Source organism: Amphiura filiformis, chromosome 1, assembly GCF_039555335.1.
Source record: "Amphiura filiformis chromosome 1, Afil_fr2py, whole genome shotgun sequence".
In the NCBI taxonomy this organism is placed as follows: Eukaryota; Metazoa; Echinodermata; class Ophiuroidea; order Amphilepidida; family Amphiuridae; genus Amphiura; species Amphiura filiformis.
The window spans coordinates 89,227,243-89,249,381 of NC_092628.1; the positions used below are offsets into that span (position 1 = coordinate 89,227,243).

At 37.8% G+C, this 22,139-nt stretch overlaps 1 protein-coding gene across 1 annotated transcript; it reads right to left on the bottom strand.

The window, feature by feature from the left end:
• Positions 1-289: 289 nt before the first annotated feature.
• Positions 290-20,579, bottom strand: LOC140156711 (intraflagellar transport protein 56-like). The gene is made up of 16 exons (XM_072179652.1): positions 20,413-20,579; positions 16,892-17,029; positions 11,337-11,553; positions 10,816-10,865; positions 10,062-10,207; positions 8,907-9,078; positions 7,773-7,847; positions 7,136-7,238; positions 6,486-6,595; positions 5,840-5,903; positions 5,194-5,282; positions 4,872-4,955; positions 4,655-4,724; positions 4,227-4,333; positions 3,708-3,841; positions 290-3,137 (listed from the first exon to the last, which is right to left on the bottom strand). Exons 1-16 carry the CDS (start codon positions 20,413-20,415, stop codon positions 3,023-3,025), a joined length of 1,677 nt encoding a protein of 558 aa, XP_072035753.1. The 5' UTR covers positions 20,416-20,579; the 3' UTR covers positions 290-3,022.
• Between the last annotated feature and the right edge of the window lie 1,560 nt (positions 20,580-22,139).

Below are 22,139 nucleotides of genomic sequence, written 5' to 3' on the forward strand. Positions count from 1 at the left end.
AAATTGCTCCATTGGATGTCCTATCGATTTGTACACCGATCATTTCTCCAACATGAATGTTGTGCAATACATTGATTAAAATATTAAAATGCAACTTCTGATTTTGTTCCTTCCTTTGGTTTTCTTTAATTCTAACATTAATTTTAACAAATGCGGTCATTGGCTGCTGGTTTTAATTTGGACATAGTGTGTCTTTGTTGATGATATACAGGGGTGTACATAACTGGTACCTTAATTCTTTGGCTGTCTGTATATAACGTCAACACAACTGAAAACTGAATAAACTATCTCAAGTTCTTACAATAAATGTAAGTAAGTTTATTTCACTTCAAATTGAATACAATACACATGTGCAAAATATAAATAACTGACTGTCAGTTTGTTACATTCTGAGATCTCACTAAGTCTAAAAGGATTTATGAGAATCTGTTGCTGCCCCTTTCAATTAATATTATGTTTCACACACAACTACTCAGGAGGAGCTCTGTGAGAATTGAGTCTCTGGATTCCTTGCTGCACTTAACAATGCAGGCAGGATAGCATAAATCAATTTCACTTGTGAGTGTTCACACTAGATAGGATGAACACAAAATGTGATTTAATAGTTTACTTGTACACTACCATCATATGTTTTAACACTGGTCAGCCGGCCGGCCAGCCAGTAATCCTAAAAGGTCACCAGCCGAACTACTTAATGAGTAGTCTAGACATATGCACAATTCACACTCATTATACATGTATTAAATTGTAATCAGCCAGATAGGCATGTACTTCTGATATTTTACCTACTTGAAGTGATCCGCCACATGCACATATGTGACCTGGTCCCACAAAATAAGCGTAAAGTCCCAACTTGGTGGTTTCTGTTATTTATTTGAAGACACCTGTATAGTCAGTGGTATGTCCTTTGTGAATGGGGACATAATATGCAGTACTCTGTTATCAATTCATGGTAGATGTCGCCTTAAAGGATCGGATAGCAACGTTTGCACCATATTTTTTATGGGATATGAGAGCACATCAGACACATCAAATTGCATTCTGAATATGAGGAATGTCCTTCTGATATCAGATAATTTGGATTTTTTTTTAATTTGTGATATAATTTAAAAGCAAATTATTAAAAATTGATATTTTTGACATGATTTAACAGTCCTCGGAGTAAACTTTATCAATCTAATTATATGTACTTGAAGTGTATGTAGCTGGGATAAAAAGCCACTGCCAATACAGGTTTCTTAAAACACGGAACATCAACTCAACAGTTGGAACGTCTTAAAACTGTCAACTTGCGATTTTCCGCTCATTTTGTGGGAGCAGGTCACATATGCCCTGCCTAGGATACAACACCTGTACACTCAAAGAGTCTCAATATGATAATTACTTAATTCATTCCAAGGGAATGACAATGAAATTATTAATTTTGTATCAATATATCAATATCAAATAACAGAAATTGATTATAACCCAGACAAATTTAAAATTTAAAATGTGTGAAATTGGTGCTGCTGCTATACCATTCAATACCATGCTTATTTCACCATCCCCAAGTGTTTGTGAGTGTGTAGGGGTGCATGCATGTGTCAGATGAACATTATCAATGTCAAGCAAGGTGAAATCTGTACCAAAGTGTGACACTATATTCACTGAATAACAAGTACTTAATTTACTCAAAATTTTGTAAGGCACTTCCAAGTTTTTCTTGGTCAATTAATAATGTCAAGTTATCATACAGATGTGAATATAGCAACAATGTTCCAAGCTTCAACACTGACTTGCACCACAGTTGGTGGTATTTGCTGTGGGGAATCTTTAAGCAAACAGGTTCATTCATAATTCTATGACAAAATAGTATACAAATGTTTTGAGGGGAAGTAGTGAAAACTACTGGTCGTGAGGTGTTGGCTGATTTTGACTACTTCCCGACATGCTAGTGGGGGAAGTACTCAAAATCAGCCAATAATGTTATTCCCGTTTTCTTTTGCACACTCAAAACACAAAACTTGACCAAAGAGATATCAAGATTACCTAATAAATATTTATAAGGTATAGTAATTTACAATACAAGAAATTTACAAAATTATATACAATTCATCCAATAGTGGGAGTTAGTTTTAATACTATTATTTAAAGACCCATCCAGTTGACCAGGCAAACTTACAAGGGCAACCCAATTAAGTAGGCTTTAAATATAAAGTCAATGTTCACCTCTAGACCATCTAACTTTACACAGCTCCCAACTTAATGTTTCCAGATATTTGGAACATCCTTTAAAGAGAGTACGAAAGGACATGTAAATGCCCAGGGCACTAATTAGATTGAATACGGTACTGATCATGCCTAGGCTGCTGAGCTGTGTGTCCAGTGTTTGAAGATGGTTTCAAACTCTTAAAATTCTATAATGAAACCAAGTCTCAATTAATTTCAAGTCTATCTAATTTGCACAATGTTAGTCAAATTTGAAGCCATTGAACAATATATTTCCATTAAAAAAAAGGCATTTATCAGCTGAAGCCGAAATGGAATGATACTTAGGTCATGTTTTGCTATTAATCACTTCAAATCGATGCTTTGCGGGCACATGGTGAAATAATCCATTGGTACACTATTTTGGCCTCCATGAGCGACACATAAATATGGCGGAGTTGGTACTATTTGGTTCTACCTCACTATTTATATCCCATAGATACAAATAATTCCCATTCTGTGGAGGTTGAAATAAGACGCACGGCGGGGACTGTGAAATACCAGGATAGTCCACTCATAAACCTTTTCGACCATTATAATGCTTGCAGATATTGCTCAATCTTCTTGTTGTATTTCAGAAATTCATCTGCAGCAGCCTCTTTCATAATGAGTTCCGCAATAAAAACCATATTGTTTTGAAACTGGGGAAAATGACTTTGTTTTATACCACTACTAGACTGGAATGTGTCAGAACATATCGTAGAATGTTCACATCGTAAAGAATGTACTAAAGCACACAGTTTCTCAATTAAGGTTCTCCCAATGAGATGGGAGCTCATGAAATGGGTACCCTGTTGTCCTTAGCCCATTTCTTCATTACCCTGATGATGTATTCCACTTGTGGGTTGCCTGTGTTACGTAGAATCTGCAGAATGTCTCGAAGCGTTTCTCTGAAAAAAAAATTATAATATAAAAATGTAATGTCAGCTGAATATCTTGAAATACTGGGGGTAAAATCATGAAAATGTGAATTTTCCTATGCTTTTGTTCAATGGATGATAAAAAAAATCTGAAATCAGGATTAACCAGTCAAGATAACTTACATCCCTGATAATCATAGCAATGAATCGAAAACCAATCATTACATAAATTGCACTACCAATCACCCAAACATGCTTTGAATACTTTGAAATTACTTTTCTATCACTAATGCAACTTTCTCTTCAACAATGTGCCAGCAACCAACTCTGCTCCAAAACAGGTCATCAAATCTCTATTTCTCTTCTGTAAGAGGCAAACCTCATTTACAGGTTGACATGGTGGGATTTAGGACCAACAATCTCTAGCTAGCTTGTGATACTTAGCCAAATTCTATTATTATACATCACAATTAATTCCTATTCATTGCGATTTTTCAGCCGTTTTTATTGTCAGTTAAGTGTGGTCATCTTGCAGAAACATAAGTGTACATCCCACCCACCCCAATGCATTGTTAAGATTGCAGACTCATTCAATCCTACCTTGGTTCATGTCCAGCGATGATCTGTTGAAACACTCCTACACATGCTCCTCTCTTGCCTTCCCAGTATTCAGGGTTAGGATCTAAACGCTCTAGAACATCAAAGGCTTTGGCTGCAAAGTAGAACTGACCCATCTAATCAGACACAAATCAAATGACTAAGTTAGTTTAATAAGAATACGAAGTTACATGTTATTCACAATAAACTGAACATTTTATCATATTGGATACAGCAGAAATTATATACCTCATGGTTATTTTGCCACTTGGTTGATTAAAACATCTTTAAAATGTTTATGCCATGGAGTCTTATTGACATTATTCAAGTCATTTACAATTTATTTATGCAAGTCGTTTACAATCAGCTGCATATGCCTAAACTGTATTTGTCTATAAAATAATGCAGTGTGTTCTTTTAACTTCTTATCATTCAGACATCATTAGTAACAAGTTGACACGTTCTTAACCCCATCAAATTTTGCACTGTTTTTGAAAATGTATGATGAGATTACATCTTTACCTTATAACAGTCATTGGCAATGAGCTGTAGAAGGCTAAATGATTCCCCTGATGTCTCCATCTTCAGATACAGTTCCCAAGCAAGACGCGCCTTTCGATTCATGATGTCTGAAAAAAAATCATTACAAAAAATACAAATTAGTTGAAGCACAAAAAATCCAGAAATTGATGTCTGTAATCTGAACATTTCTGTATCTGTCAACTAAGAGGCAGCACACATGTCAAAGATCCAAATTTGTCAAAACCAATTGGTTAACTAAGGATTCAGGATTCCCTATAATACAAAATGATTCCTCAGTATTCTTCCTAAGAATAAGACAACAAAATAATACCATTTATTTTTAGTTGAAAGCTGGGCAAAATATAGAAAACATTTTGAGGTTCTTGTTGGTGTCATTGTTTTCCTGGACAAATTGATATGATACTTACAGCATCTAGCAAGCCAACTCAGATATGTATAGTCATTCTTGAGCTTCTCATTTTGAATCAGCATGAATATCTGAAGAAGAAAAATGACAGTTGCAAATAATGTTATACCCCATTTCTCCTTAAATGAAATAATGGTATTACTTCACTTTACCTACATATTAATTGTTACAACTTGGTAACACTTTTTTCATAATTTTACAATTATAAGATATTTTACCTCTTCAGATTCCTTGAAGTTTCCTGCTGTTGCTTTGGCTTGGGCATAGTTGAAATTAAAGTTGTCATCATTGTAGAAGTAACTCTGTAAATTAGATTCAATTCAATTAGGTCAGATTAGATTACAGTGAAGCTGAGTAAACATCTGAAATACTGCATTAAAATAAGACTTGTACAACAATTCTTAGGTCAACAACATCATAATTAAGTATACCATCATTTTTGATTAAAATCAATTAAAAATCTGCAGAGAATCCAGAATTCAAACCTGGACCTTCTAATTCACTGGCCTGATACTAAACTGACACAACTAATAGGCCTACCTTGATTGAATTGAGATATATGAGCACATCTTCAAATTGTTTGAGAAGAAAGAAACATGATGCCATACACTGCCTACCAGGAATAGTATCTGTAATAGAAAATAAAGATATTAATTTAGATGATAGACATGAATGCAAGCTTTTTTCAATTTACATGATATTTATTAAAAAGCTTCAAAATGGTGACATTTTGAAGTGTTCAAATTGCTGCAATATAATTTACTGATTTAGGGTTCATTCATATATTTTCATGACTAAACGGCTGTTTATGTCCGAGGGGCTGCTTAGTCATGAAAATATATGAATGAACCCCGTTCATACATACCAGAACATTTTGTGATTCTTATTTCATCAAAATAATAACAAAAAATTACGAGTAACATTATTAAAAACATGCTTTTCCTTACATTTTCCCTACCCAGCGATATCACATCCGGGACACCAGGCATAAATGCTGTTTATGCCAGGCTCTCGACCAATCACGCGTGCTATTATAAAACGTGTATGTATGAACTGTTCATCATCATAGTTTAGCATGTTTGTCTAAATATAAGTCTTTAGTACCCGTTTTATTCCACTTTGTTCTCCTGTCGAAGTCTTGTTAGCATCGTGAACATGTCAACATATATACAAACAGCCTACTTACCACATTCACTTGCTGAGCCTCCTACTAGCTGGAAATACTGCTGAGCAATTTTCAGATGCTCCCTCTGAAAAGAAAATATCATAAAGAACATCAAATTGAAGTCTTCAAAACAAACAGTACTAACTTGTAGGTTTTCATTTGTTTACTTCTTTTGGATCTTCACAGTTTTACAAAGTGCATAATGGGATATAAATCAATAATCAGTTAACATCCTTGTCTGGCTGGCCATCACTCACCAGTAAAAGGAGAAATACAATCATAATAGCCCTATACACTGAACCTTTACACAAGCAAATAAATATCTTCGCTATACCCCTGTAAAATGGCATGGTTATATGCATCTGGACATAATTATGGTACTTTTTTCTGCACTCCAAACGATATCTGTTATAATCTGGATGAGTTATGGATGGAATAGCAATTTTCAGACTGTAATCTTGCAAATAAGCTTACACTTGTTATGTTGCCTTCATGTCAGTGGATACTGTCAGGCAGGTAAATTATTAAATGCAACTTCTGAATAGACACATGTTATGAAAGCATTTGGAGCTACTTGCAATTTAGTGCACAACTGGAACTAACATTATAATATTGATATCAAGCAGTATACATGTTGGGATTACAAATCTTTATTTGATTGACTTACCGATCCTTGGTCCTGTCCAAGAGCAGCATTGACAACACCTTTAAGTATGTACTCTTGAGGCGTTGTTGGTTCCAGGTCCTTTATCAGGTTATAGGCCTCATTTACATCATCTGCAATGAAAAATATATGAGTCAAATTATTATTGTTCGAGTAGTCCAAAATATGTGTGCTTTATTTTTGCAAATCAGTGTCATACATCAGTTTTCATGAATGGCACACAGCTAAATTAAGGATAACCAAAATGATTACCAGATGTAATAAACAGTTACCACATACTACTGCATAGTGACTGATCACATGTCAGCATTGGCTAAACACATTGAGCTATTCCAGTTGAAATCCATACAACTTAGATTTCGCCCCATTCAGGTAACCCCACTTGAAAGGGGGTGTTTGGATTTTAACTGGAATAGCCCTAAATCTTCATTAGGTTTTTGCTTATTTGCTATAGAAAAATTATTTAATTTGTGTTCGTATTCAACTACGCTTGTTACTCCACGACTAATCATGCTAATACACAGGCGTACAAAACTACTCTACGCATCCATATTAGCGAGGTTATCTGCGTACAACAGCTTACTACGCACAGCTACGCAAAGAGTATGTTCCACGATGTACCCGAAATTAAATAATTTTTCTATAGCAGTTACCTTGCTTGAGATAATAGATGACCAGGTTGAGCCTAGCTTCTGGTATAACATCAATGAGAGGAGGTAATACCTGTAATGCACCTTCACCACCTCGGAATACAACCTACAACACAAATCAGTGAGTATACAGTATTGGTTATCTGGTGTTCTAAAATATTTTGGCAAAGTAAACACACAGCCAACACATCTTGCTTGGTTAGACATAAGATGGCAGACAAATTAATACATTACAATATGTGTTACTGGCTGCAAGTGTAATTGTTGGATATATTATATCAGTGTTAACATGGCTTTGTCTTTCATTGCTAACTTCACTGCTGACAATGTTTTTATTGGATAGTAATCCTGTTTCATTTCAATTGACAATGTCATCAATTAGGTCATGACCTAGTGCAAGGAATTACATCTGTAATAGCAAAAGAAAGTCAAAAGTCTGATTGCCATGTAACATGCAAAACTGCTAACTCCAGAACCACACAAGTCATAAAGTGTAACATTATAGTTACCCATTGCATTACTACTACATATTTTCACACATCAACCATGAGTTATTTAGTATTAACCCCTAAAATTTAAGCTGCATATATCCAATTATTTCCACACCTTACTACTTTGTGGTTGATTAAATTCAACTTACCAGGTTGTGTTTGATCAAATCTTGAGCAAATGTGAATGAAGGAGATGCTAGATCTTGTAAATTCTTCAGCTCAGTCTGCATTGGAAGAGAAATTAATTAAGGAGTAAGTGTATGTGGTAATGTTTCCTTATTTGTCAAAATGTGAAACATATTCCAACTATTAGTAAAATTAAATAGTTCAGCCCAGGTGTATAAATTTCCAAACTCATTTCCTGACAAGACTGCCCTTGCCTAATATATTTTAACACCGTTGTTCCCAAACTTCACCTAAAGTTTATTAATGAAAAGGAAATTGGATTCACTTCAACTTAAGAAGACAATTTGCAAATTGAGTTATAATGGTTACCATCAATGTCAACTTGCCCATTAACCAAGTATAGGGGGTTGTAAAAATGTGCCAAGTTTGGTTTGCAATTTTTTTTGTCCTTAGTGTTTTTTGCTCCTTAGTCTTGTCTGTATCTCAATTTCACATCTGAGTGGATCAGGTGGCATCACATATGATACTGTCACTGCCACTCTCAGTACTATGTTAGATACAGCACAACTGTTATGATTAAACTATGGCTCATCAGCTACCAGGCCTGGTAATACAAATTCTCTCACTTGTTTCGCCAAATTACACATACACGTAGATCCCAGGGGGATGGGGGGATTTATCCCCCCCAATATTTTGTCAGGGGGGGATGGTCCATACAATCATTCCCCCAATGTTGACGCCTGTATGTGGGATTCTGACCAAATTTACCTCATATTTGGCCATTTTAGCCCCAAAAGTGCAAATTTTTTCGTGCTTATTCCATTTTTGCACCATATTCCAACAGTTTAGCTTCAAAATGCCAAAATTTTTCAACACACTTATTATGTCGCCAAAAGGGGCTGAATTCACTATACTTCGGGGATTTTTTTCCAACCCATCCCCCCCCCCAATGTCAAAAAGAAATCTATGCCACTGAAATTACACCCTACATATGAGGTTGAGGTGTAATGTCATTTGAAATTGCAAGTATGAAGTGCAATAGAATGATCATCATTTAAAAACTTATATCACACTTTGTACCCTACAAATGGCAATACGTAGTGTAATAATTAGAGGTCTCTCTGCAAAATGCTGAAGGGAGACACCAATATACTTACCTCAGCTGCTTTTCCATTGTACAGCCTGAAGTGATTACAGGCCTTGAGATTAAGAGCTATTGCACTATCTGGGAAATGTTGCAGATAGACTGCTAGTACTTCTTGAGACACATCGTAGTAGTCTAGTTTGTAGTAACATAATGCTACATACACGTTTAACGCCAGGTAATCCCTATGAAAGGAAACAAACATGGCATTAGTGTTTGAAACTTGGCAGTGGGAATGATTTCACACAAGAATGTAGATACATTAACACTGGTGCACTGCAGGTGATCAAATATAATATGAGGCTTAGTAACAATATATTCTCTAGATCGCTTCACCCCATTGGTTGTTTTTGCTGTGATTCGGCTGTTCCATCTTGCGCCCTTGGACACAAAGGGGACACTTACAGTTACACTCAATGGGGGAAATCACAAAATATGTCATAAAATAAATACCTCTTGGTGAAACAATTCAAAAAGTTTGATTTCTTATCAGGGGAATTAGCTCCCGGTAATTACTAAAGGAAAAGTAAATTGATGTTTTCTATGCAGAGAAAATTAACTGGAACTGAAAGGCCCTGTACAAACCAAAAGGGATTTTGCGAGGGTGTCTTTGACAGACGTGAGAAATGTGTAAGTGCAATGGATGGAACAACCCTGACCGAGAGAATCCTTGAGCTGATTTGGCAAAAACAAAGGTTCCCAGATCAGTGAATAGAAATGAAGCCCTACAATGCTTGCCACTCACTATTCAATCTGATCTTTGTAACATCCATGTATTTTACAAAACAAGTCATGAATTACAATGATCATGTAGCATCAAGAGGGTCTCTCTGTAACATAAGCTTTTTATTCCAACCAGACATGTGCTAAGCAGGAGCTGACCTACCTAATATGCACCTAGTGGGGGCTAAGCATAGAATACAGGAGTGTTACACCCCTTGTCTCATCAAAAGTTGAGAGTAATGCAATGTTGGATTTCTCAGTGGCAGATTCCAATTAGGGCGTTTACGAGTTGTGTCGCCAGTGTACAGACAAATCGAACTTCTATGTGTATACGCCCCACAGATTAGGTTAGCGTGCAGGATTTGAATCTGCCACTATGAAATCCAACATGGTGTTATTATCAACTTGAGATGAGACGGACTATAATAGACCTGGTTTAACTAACCTGTTATCTAGTAATATTCTCTTGTAAATGTCTATTGCTTCTTGATAGTGACTTCTTAAGTAATGTATTGAGGCTAAACTCAGCTGATCTTGGATTACATCTTGCAAATTCTGGTGGTATCCCATCAGTTTCTTCTCATCATTAAACTGCACAGATTTAAAATTGTTACATTTGTGTTAAAATAAATTCTACAAGATTGGAATCCAATAGCACAGAGAAATAACTTTCAGTAAAGGGGTTCCCAAGTTTCCCTTGCAACTCCAACCACTCTGGACACCATTTCAGAATTGTGTCACATGCCACACCATATTCCTGGCTAGTGGTGAGAACCCATGTTTTGAGCTGGTAACCCTAACTGATGTCTCATCACACTGCTTGGGAACCCCTGAGACTTTTACTGGCCAATTTCACAAAGAATTATGACACATGATAAATACGAAGCCCATCATAAGTCCAAAACATAACTAAGCTATGTATTTAATCCTATGGCAGAATTCTGATGGATTTGGGACTAACGATGGGTTTAGGACTTACAATGGGTTGTGAAATCAAGTTTCACAGATGCAGTCTTGTGACCACCAAGTGGTGAAACCCTCCTAAAACACCATTTTGTGGATATGACCAACAAGATTTTCCCAATAACCACTACTTAGAAAGGTAGATCCCTACTTCAATCACTACTTAAATCAACAATATAAACTGTTTAATGCAAGTAATGTCAGGAAGAAACATTAGTAAACGTTCTACATCTCACCTTTTGTGACACATGAAATAGTAGACGATTCTGCAACCCATTTTTTGGTGCTGTGAAGAGTAGAAAATAATGATATAAAAAGTCATGTTAGATTCCAATGCTACTTTTTATATTGAAAATTTAGTAAAATGAGTAATGCCAGCATGACCGTCCTTCAAAGGCTTTTGAAGAGAAAAGGCAAAATTTATCTGTTATAGCAACCCAGTTTTACTTCCCACTTCAAATCAGATGATCTGCAACCCTGATTGCGTGTGTATTAAAAAAAGGCAAAAGAAAAATACCCTTCCGTGACCAGTCACATCCAAACAAGGACTTTGTCTCTCAAAATGAAATTCAGATCTACATGCAAGACGGATATACTTATACAAACTTGTCTGCATGATCTACCAACATCAAATGATAACAAGATGTATATTATCACTTCAAAACCATTCAAATTTTTTGAAAACATCACAGTCTGCAGATAAATTCTGTTGACAAATATCCTTATTTCTGATGTGACGAATCACACATTTTTATACCTGGAATACATTTTTTGGCTGCATCATCCGCCTGGGGGTACATTCCCAAAAAGAAGTAACTGCATGCTAAGTTGACCCATACATCGGGGTTGATGCCCTCTTTCAAGGATAGTCTTTCATATTCTTCCATGCTGCGCTTGTAATCACCAAGATGGAAAGCACAGAAGGCTATCCATTGGTCAGTCTCATCACTTCCCTTGCCACTGGTCCTGGTGAACTGAAATATAGAGTAGTATTTTATGTGTAATTAGTTTGCTTTGTAAACAACCTGGCAATATAATATACCATATATTTTCTAGTAAATGCCCCTGGGGCATAACATTTTCAACAGGGGGGTGTTTATTAGAAGTGAATTTTCCAGGAATTTGCCTCACAAAATACGACTCTGGTTTGCAATAAAACATGGTGCTGCCTACGCGGGGCCACATATGATCGGTATATACTACAAAATTAGGTCTGCAAGTACATTTTTATTCAAGAATGTAATTTATTTCATTCTACTATAATGTGGTGATCATTTGAATGAAAATGTAAGTCAGAATAGGATTTGTCCATGCAATTTCACGATCATAACATGCCAGTTTTAAGTTTACTTACCCTACTCACATGCTATGGCGTGGAAATTTCTATAATTTCGAGAGGCATTTATTTGAAGATTCATTTCATCATGAAAATAATTGAAAACCATGGGGTCGTTTGTAGGGCATTAATTAGAGAATATATGGTAAATATATTATTATCCAATTACAATTTTGATGACAGTGCGGTAACTAGCCTACACCAGGGATGCCTACACACAGTGCAGTCACTGATGTTGACAAAATGAGGCAGTTGTTACATACACTACAAGGCATACAATGTGTGTATGTTACTGGGGCTTTGAACTCTCTCTGTGTCAGGTGGCGCTGTGTAGCGCTGCTGTGGTCTTCACAAGAGTACGCCATCTCACTCGATCCGATGCCAAGTGTGTTGCACCTTGCATTCCCTGGTTAGAAACCAGCTTCACGTCATTAGTCAAAGATGTTGGTGGACGCCCTCTTCCTCGCTTGCCTTCCATGGCCCCTTGCAAAATCTGTTTTTCTACACCTCCATGTTTCCTGACAATATGGCCAAAGTACTTCAGCTTTCTCCATTATGCCGCTTCTGATGGTTAGACTTGTACCAATCTTGTCAAGGATCCAGGAATTTGTTCTCCTGTCTTTCCATGTCACTCGTAGAAGCCTCCTGTAACACCACATCTCAAAAGCATCTACTCTTTTCCTATCATTCTTGGTCATAGCCCAAGACTCGCAGATCCATAAGTGGCAATGGAAAACACAGTTGCACAAGTAGGCGTACCTTGAGGTCAATGGATAGGCCTCTGCTTTTCCATATGCTTGACATGCCCTGCACAGTTGTCCTTGCAATAGCCAGTCTTCTCTTAATTTCAGTTGTGCTGTCACCACTGTTGTTAATCATTGAACCCAGATATTCAAATTGCTTCACCTCCTCAATCTGTTGTCCATCTATCACAAACTCATCACTTTTTCTCTCTCTGTCTACAACCATTATTTTTGTCTTTTTTTTGTTCAGGAGAAGGTGTTTTTCTTCACTGGCCTCTTTGATGCGCTTCAAAAGATCAATCAGCTCTACTCTGCTGCTACAAATAAGAGTGGTATCATCGGCGTACCTCAGGTTAGTAATTCTTGTACCGCCAAACTTCACTCCACCTTCAAACCCCTCCAAAGCTGTTCTCATTATGTCTTCAGAGTAGATGTTAAATAGGTTTGGTGATAGCACACAGCCCTGTCGTAAGCCTCTTCCAATCTTGAACCAATCTGTGTCTCCACTACTTGTTCTGACTGCCGATTCTTGGTCTTCATATAAGCAGCCAAGATGACTTGGAAAACCCATCTTTTTCATAGTTTCCCACATCTGAGGGTGGCTAACACAGTCAAAAGCTTTACTGTAATCTATGAAGCACATGTAAAGAGGAAGTCTATGCTCTCTGCATTTCTCAATCACATTCCTGATATTGACAATTTGGTCCCTAGTACCCCTTCCTTCACAAAATCCTGCCTGCTCATCAGATATTTCCTGCTCCATTTTGTTCTTCATTCTCTTGATGATGATCTTCAGAAGCACTTTACTTGCATGACAAATCAGGCTGATGGTCCGGTGATTGGCACACTCTTTCAAATTTCCCTTCTTTGGCAGTGGAATAAATACTGCCCTGCACCAGTCTCTCGGCCATTTCTTCTTTTTCCAGATGATACCACATAGACGCCACATTAGGTCTATCCTTCTTTCCCAGTTGCCTTCCACAACTCAGAAGCTACATTATCAATGCCCGTTGACTTAGTATTTTTCATTTGTTCCATGGTTAGCTCAACTTCAGATCTCAATGGTGGAGGTTCTTCCTCACTCGTTTCACACTGTACATACACCTTGTCATCTTGTGCCTCAAACAGCTGGGAACTATACTGAACCCATCGCCTTTTGATGTCTACACTTTCGGTAAGAGTGTTACCTTTCTCATCATTTATAACATCCATCCTGGGGTCCACTTCTTGGTAAGTTCTTTGGCAATACCAAAAGCTATTTTTGAGTCACCCTTACATCTTTCCATTTCCACACACTTCCTTTCGATGTAGTTTCTTTTGTCCTCCTTAACACTTTTGGAGACCTCTTTGTTTAAGCGTGCCCATTCTTCCTTTCCTCCATCTGCCTTTGCTCTCTTCCTGTCATCAGCTAGGTTTAAGGTCTGCTGAGAGATCCACGGCTGTTTCCGTTTCATCTTTCTAGGGATGTACTTCTTTGCTGTGCTCTGGACTGCTTCTTTCATGTCTTCCCACAATTCATTTGGGGTCTGCTCCTCTTCATTAACTTTCAGTAACTCATCAAACCTGTTCTTCACATCTACTGAATATTGAGTGGGAATGTTGTCAACATCATACCTGGTAGGTGGTGCATTGTCTCTCTTAGCTCTCAGTTTTAGTTTTACTTTGGCTACAAGTAGCTGATGGTCACTACCACAGTCAGCGCCTGGTCGTGTCCTGACATTTTGGAGTGATGTTCTCCACCTCTTCCTGACCATGATGTAATCGATCTGGTTTCTTGTTCTATCTCCTGGGCTCATCCAAGTCCACAGTCTCCGTGGATGATGCTGAAATAACGTGTTCCCAATGACTAGGTTATTAGCTTCACAAAATTCCTCCAGTCTGTCTCCACGTTCATTTCTGATCCCAAGTCCATATTGGCCTATACACCCAGTTTTCTCCTTCATTTTGCCAATCTTAGCATTCCAATCCCCCAGTCACGATGAGTAAGTCTCTTCTAGGTATACTATCCATAACTCCTTGTACCATCTCATAGTCATCTCACTCTCTGATGCATCTGATGTTGGTGCATACACTTGTATGATAGATATATTTAAAGGATGTCCTTGCAGTCTTACAGTCATCACTCTTTCATTTATTGGATTATATCCCAAAACGCACTTGGCTGTGGTTCTTTCTATTATGAAACCCACACCTCCATGTTTCCTTCCAGTATCTTTTCCAGAATAGATAAACATACTTCCATCATCTGTAGTGAACCTCCCTTGTCCAAGCCACCACAACTCTGTTACTCCTAGGATCTTAATATTGTTTGCAACCATCTCCTTCTCCACAACTTCAATCTTTCCTCCTGACATACTGCGTACATTCCATGTAGCAATATTTATTGGCTTCCTTAAAGGGGTGCTGTTCCTATCCTTCCTGGGACCGTCAAGAACAGGACTTCCTGTAGCAGGCTTTAATCCTGATCTGTCATCACCAACAGGTGTACTCTGAGCAGCATCTCTCTCTTCCCCAGTAGCCATTGACGTATCTTCCGGCCTGCGGGTCGCACCTTCCGATACCATCGTTTTCTTTTGACTTTGTACTCTCATGCTTACATTCAAGGCCAAATAGTACGGTGGGTGGCCAGGTCCTTCCGTACCAACAGTAGAGGGCCATTCCTGAGTTCTTACAGTACTAGCCTCCTCTTGACACAAACCATCTCCCTGGATGCCAGATGTGAGCTTTGTGTAATTGTGTTTTGTCGTTGACCATACGGTTGATTCCTCCGGCGAACACATACATCAATGCTGTTGACCATTGACGACTATTTAAACCATAGCTAGTATTCGCTATTTACCCATAGCTGGGTTAAAGAAGGTTCACCCTACGAAAGTGTCCCTTCCTTCTGCCTACTCATACCACACTGGCGAGATAACATGGTAGAGGCTGGATGAGCTCCGAGTTGGAAGAGAGGAGTTCTTGAAGTCAGCTCTTGCTGTTATACTGACAGGGGGTCTCAGCGCCCCCTGAGAATCCACATCCTACACAAAACACTATGATTGGGACAGCAAGAAAGAAAGATGAAGAGAAGAAGTAAAAGTAAAAGTCACAACACAAGCTGGCACCCACACTAGCTTTTACCCGACAAAAGGAAATGGATGATGTTGTCCGTCTGTGGACAACCTTTTAGTCCACAGTCCGGATTTAATTTGACAGTATCGCCCATTTCCTGATGCCCGTGTGGGGTTACGCTGTCACCTTCACACTGGGGATCTGTGTCCTGTACCGCCAGTGTGATATGATTTATGTACCCATCAGTACTGGAATTCAGCGCCTTTACCCTAGTATGTGGAATAAGAACTCCCATCCTCTACGATACTTAGGACAAAAGCTCCAATCCAAAAACAACACCAGACAAAAAAACAAACTACCAAGCCAACTAACTTGGCTCACCTTTCCTAACCAGCTGTGTTGCGAAAGGAAGTTTTAAGGTAGAGAAGGTAGACAGATAGAAGGATGAAAAAAAAATAGAAAAGGATGAAATATAGAGTAGTGTAGGTAGGAGCATCCAAAATGGGACAAGGTGTAAGTACCCAATTGGAAAAAATCCAGCATAGATGGAAAGAGTTGGCACAAGTGCCAAAATGCTGGCAAAAGGTAGTTTTAAGCTCCTCGACACTGGGAACAAACACTCAATTTGAATCTGTGCCTAACGAAATGTGCACTGACTGCACAAGAGTAAAAGCATGATGATAGATAAGTTTTATTCATCATGCATACAGTAATACCCTGTATACATTGGAATGTTTTCCTTGCAGATGCGAATTAGTGGATCACTGCTTGATCATTGGATGTCTTAAGAGCACTCACCTCAGTTTGCTTTATGTGATGTGATCAAACAAAATCAGTTGGAAGTCGGAAATATTGATTTTGAGATAGCAAAACAAAGGAAATATTTGAACTGCTTGTCCAAATTCAATGGGATCTATGCAAACAGCTTTGCAAATGCCGTTTACACTCCTATTAGAAACTGAAAATTGAATATGTCCGTCTTCAGACTGATTTTGCTTGATCACATCACATACATACATACATAGCTCTTCGAGGAGGTACTTTTTACAAACTTGTTTCATATTATTCACAGTGCACACAACTCTGAAGGTATAGTCTATCATGGGTCAATGGCATGATGAACAATGAATTGAAGCAGAGAAAGTTTCTCTTTCAAGTTTAAAGCTCTCACTGACATACCTCAAGTAATGTAATTGCACCAGTATAGTCTCGTCTGTCCAGATACTCTTCAGTTGTTGGCATCTGTTTCTTCTTCTTGCTCTCTTGTGCTGGTGTGGAGGAGCCAGGCCCTGTGGCCGGCTTCTGCCTTGAAAGCATCTGTTAAAAGTAACATGATATAGAGTTGTAAACAAGGTTTTCACTAGCTTTGGGCTCCATATCTAGGTGTAATCCACAAAATTTTGCTAGATGTATCATAATTGTTGTATTCAAGATTGAATTGTTATGTACGGTACCGGGTACTCTCTTGATTGCATTATCATGTTGGCATTGCTCATATACATATTTGTACATTATACACTGGCAACCTCTGCCTATCAAGGGTTCCCTTTAGCCTTTGTGTATTCCTCATATTGGTTCCATTTTGATCCATTTTGCATCATGTATCATAAAGGGTTCACAAAAAATAACTCCCCCCTTAAAATTACAAGACATTTCTTTGCATAACTTGACATACATTTCGTTGAATTGAAAAATCTAAAAACCTGTGAATAAAGGAATCATTTTCCTACCCTCTCAAAGTTCTTTCCTTAAAAAATCTTTTTGTTTTGGCCAAAAATAATCACATTTTCCAAAAAGATGCTTTCAGAAAAAGTTGCACTTTTCCACATCCTATACATTTAATGTACAAAAACATTCTCGATATCAATGTTTTGATTTATTTTATGGTGTTTTTGTTTTCTTTAATTTTTATGTATACGATTACCCAGTCACCCATACAATCATCTTGCAGTATAAAACAATGACTAATTGACATGTACATGGTGTTTCTAGAAGATTTTATTGAGCTGGTGTTTCAAAAATGGTAAAATCAATTTAGGAGTTACAAAACATTTCTTTGCATAACTTAACATTCAATTTGTTGATTTGAATAATTTAAAAACCTGTGAATAAAGACATCCTTTTGCTACCCTTCCTTCACAAAATCTTTTTGTTTTGGTCAAAAATAATCACATTTTTCAAAAATGATGCTTTAAAAAAAGTTGCGCTTTTCAACATCCCATACATGTAATGTACAAAACTTTCTCGGTATAAATGTTACGATTGATTTAATTGGGTTTTTTTCCTTCACCTTTTTGTCTCTGAACTCTTAGTCACCCATGCAACCATCACGTAGTGCAAAATAATGATTTGTTGAAGCTAATTTTGACATAAATGAGGATGTTGAAAAGTGCAACTTTTTCTGAAAGCATCATTTTTTAGAAAACGTGATTATTTTTGGCCAAAACAAAAAGATGTTCAGACGAAAGAACGTTGGGAGGGTAGAAAAACATTTTTTTTTATTCACAGGTTTTTAAATTGTTCAAATCCACGAAATGTATGTCAAGTTATGCAAAAAATGTTTTGTAATTTTTAGGGGGGAGTTATTTTTTGTGAACCCTTTAGTTAAATTGGTTTATGTTCGATCACGATCTTTGCTTAAACATCATGCTATGTATATCATCACACCATGGTCATGGATATCACACTGTACATGTATGTAAACCAGGGACTTTTTAAAGGTAACTGGGCCAGTGGACAAGGGCCTAAACTAAAGAGTCTAGAATAGCGCCTGCTTATAATTAAAATTATTTATTAGTCCAACCCACCTTATTATGTTTGCATGTTTGCTAATTAAAGACTCAATTGAAACATATTTAACTAATCAAATGTAAATTTCGGCCAAATACTGCACCCTTGAGAAGCTTCCCGGCAGGTGCAGAATTTAAATCGGGAATAAAATAGTTAAATTATAACCAATCTTTGTGATCAACAATACAAAATTACAACTTTTTACCATGCCGGAAATACATGTATGAAATATTAACCAGGCACCCAGGCTTTTTTTACCCCATGGTTGCCTAGTTCCAATAATTGGAACTCACAGCTCCAACCGTGCATGTGTCGCCGCGATTTAGCGTGCATTCATCACCATATTCACATAGTCGTGGAGTGGACTTTTCGCTGCTCATAAAAATCACTCAAAAATCATCTTTTTAAATATTTCTTCGGACAAAAGCTGATGCGTGCTGATGATATACCGTAAAACCCCGTCTACAAGCATAATGTTTTTCATGAAAGCTAAATTAATTCGAAGCAAGCGTAAATATACCAATACAATAGATTGGTCTTAAATAATACTTGTTTGCATATGCTTGGATCCGTAATTTATTTGTTCGAACTCTATAATGGTGCCTGGATTAACGTAGCTTTCATCAGAAGCACTCTATATGCTTGTAGACGGGGTTTTACGGTACATCAGTGACACAGGTTTCTAAAGTGAGTATTTTACTATACTAATGCAAACATGCCAAAATTAAACCCTGGAGCAGGTGGTGGCCGCATTTCATTCTCTAAATTCAGTAAATTTTCATCGTCAACCGTGTAATTGAATGGGATTATTTTGAAATTTTAAAACGCTTGAAATATCACAAACAAATAGGCCTATGTTGATAAATAATATAAATACAAGCTAAAACCGTTGGGGTTCGATAATGAACCCCACAAAACTAACCGACTATATTGGAAAATGCCATACGGCCGGGCGGTTTCACAAGTTGCCGGCTCGATCATGTCATCCGCCGCCTGCCCTGGAGGCACCCTACGGGAGTATCTACAACTTGAGAACAAGTCCTCAAACATTCAAAATTTGTAGTTACTACAACTACATGGTTGCCCAGTTTTGGCTCCTGGTGTATCCAATATTTTACACTACAAACTATAGTGCCGTACTATTACGCTGCCTTTCAGTATTCGCCGAGGAGGACAATTTCGACCTCCTCGTTTGTTTACAAATAGAGAGGTAGACAAAGTCAAAAGGGCCTGTCAAAACTGTTCCGCTTGTCCAAATACTCAAGTATCAAAAGGATGGTCCACAATAGAGTGATTCACGCAACATGAATAGGGGATTAAAAAACTGTGAAGTAGGACCATGTGCAGATGTGCTCCTTTTGTCCAATTTGGCATCAAGATTTCGAATGGAAACAGTTCAGACCCAGAACACGATCATGTCAGAAATTAATATTTTGTTCTGGGTCTGAATGATTATTCAGACTAGGACCATGACCAGGGGCCATCATTGGCCAGGAACTCATTTTATCTCCTGGTCCAGGCATACTTAATAAAAGGCCTGCATGTATGCTAGAGAATAATTATTATAATATAGGCATTGGCACTGATCATGCATCATTGCATGCATGGTGGACGGTGGTTGGGAATTCATGAATTGGTTGGAATGGCGTCCCGTCGTTAGGGACAACAATCCACAGATTTGGGCCACTAGATGTCAGCATAGAGGATTTTACGCTACTCTGAAAGACAAAATCAATGTAATACCTTATATTCATAGAAATTGCATAAAATAAATTATTCTGAAGAGAACAGAGAAAAGATAATCTAGCATCACTAGCGAAGCTGATTACGAAAAAAAAAATTTAAGCTTAACGAAAAAAAGTCGAAATGGTTAACTACATTATGGCTAGTTTTACACATAATTATCTTACCATCTTGATGCCTGTTTTGCTAAGACCTCCCTTTACGTCCAGGAATCAGTTATTTCACATCTCAGCTTGCAATACAACGTAATTTGTAATTTAATAAATGCCTTTTTCATTGACACATTCTACAAACAAACAGTCCGATTATTTATGCTCAATGGTATTTGGTTTGTAGCATAAGTCTCCCATCCTCAGCTTTGACTGATTGATCTACAATAGGTAGCGATATCATGCGTATTAGCTATTGATAAAATAAACTGACTTTATTTATATTAAGTGGTAATCTTTTTGTCCAGTCGTTAGAACGTGCAAGTGGCTAGAAGTTCAATAGTTGAGTGGGACCAAAGATCTTTTAATAAAATTATTAATTGTATATAGAATTCTGTGAGTGGGACCAAGGCCCGGGGGGGGAGGGAGCCGAGTTGGTGGGGTGCGAGGACTGCGGGCTGTCACTTTCTTCGGAAAGGGGGTCTGCATGAATAAACTGGGGTTCATAGATTTTTCTTATCACACAAAAACAAAAAACAGGCTCCAAGAAAATGAGACTGATTTATTGCTGAACCCAGACCGGCTGAAAATGAACCTTGCCTTGTTCAAGGCCTTCTAGGATTTCCTCCATCCCTCATGACCATTTTCGGGCTCGCCAAGTCAGTGAGGGCCACAGATTACGGCTACTAAATGACCGTGCGTACGTTGAAAAATCGAGCTCGGACTGTAATGGGGTCATTGGGATGGGCTATTGGGTGAGAACATGATTTTTTTTTGGAAACTTTGGGTGAGAGCCGAAACAGTACCATCAAATGGCTTCAAATTTCTTTGTTTTTTTCTTCAAAAATAAGTAACATGTGATAAATGAAATTTGCTGTTCAAATTGAAAAATAAGGGTCTTTGGGTGACAGATCACTAATGGAAAAATATGGGGTCTTCGGCTTCGGGTGACAGAACATGTGTTCGTAAAAGAAATATGGGGTCCGTTTGGGTGATAGCGACGCTGAAAAAGGGTCTTAACAACATGATACGCGTCGGCCTCCAAAGTAGGAGGGCCTTCCCCCCCCCCCCCCTCTCCCCGGGAGTAGAATATTTAAACGCCGAGTGAACCTCATCGAGAATATACAAGCAAACCGAATGTCCTCCATGCAGTGAGGTTTTTCTATCCTCGTGCCGGATGCTTTCAGCACAGGGTCTATGCTTTCAGTTGGTTTCCCGTTGGGTGCTTCCTCAACTTCTCCGAAATTGGGCTGACTCCCCGTTCTGCATACGAGTACGTGTCCAAAATAAAAGTTACAGGCCTATGCGAAGAAACGGACTGACCAAACGAGAACGACCAAATGTGCTCTCCCTGGAGAAGATCATGCTAGGCCCACATAGCTATCCTTTTCTCTCCTGTTTTGTCTCATTTTGATTGTTTTAATTACCTAATCATGTGTTCATAGGATTCTAATGTAACAAATCTCCACCTGTCAAAGAAGCATTTTTCTTCCCCCAGGCTTTCCCTTAAGAACATCCTATTGCGCGTTCAAAAAAATAAACTTAACAAAAATTCATTGCTTGGACACACTTTTCGAGATAATCGCAATTTTATGAAAAAAATCCCCATTCACTCCTGATGTATTAAATGCAAACTTCAATTTGATGTTTCGCTGTAAGTATATATGTAGGCCCTATGACATCCTGAAATTCTGGGATCACGTGGGTGTTGCCATGGAGATTGTTATAATTGAAAGTGACAATGA

What these genes read in the sequence shown, in the direction of transcription:
- LOC140156711 (XM_072179652.1), bottom strand. An exon ending in TTGGACAGGACCAAGGATCG is followed by an intron (nt 5,904 to 6,485) that starts GTAAGTCAATCA and finishes TTTTCTTTTCAG; the next exon opens with AGGGAGCATCTGAAAATTGC. An exon ending in ACTTCAAGGAATCTGAAGAG is followed by an intron (nt 4,725 to 4,871) that starts GTAAAATATCTT and finishes TTTCTTCTTCAG; the next exon opens with ATATTCATGCTGATTCAAAA.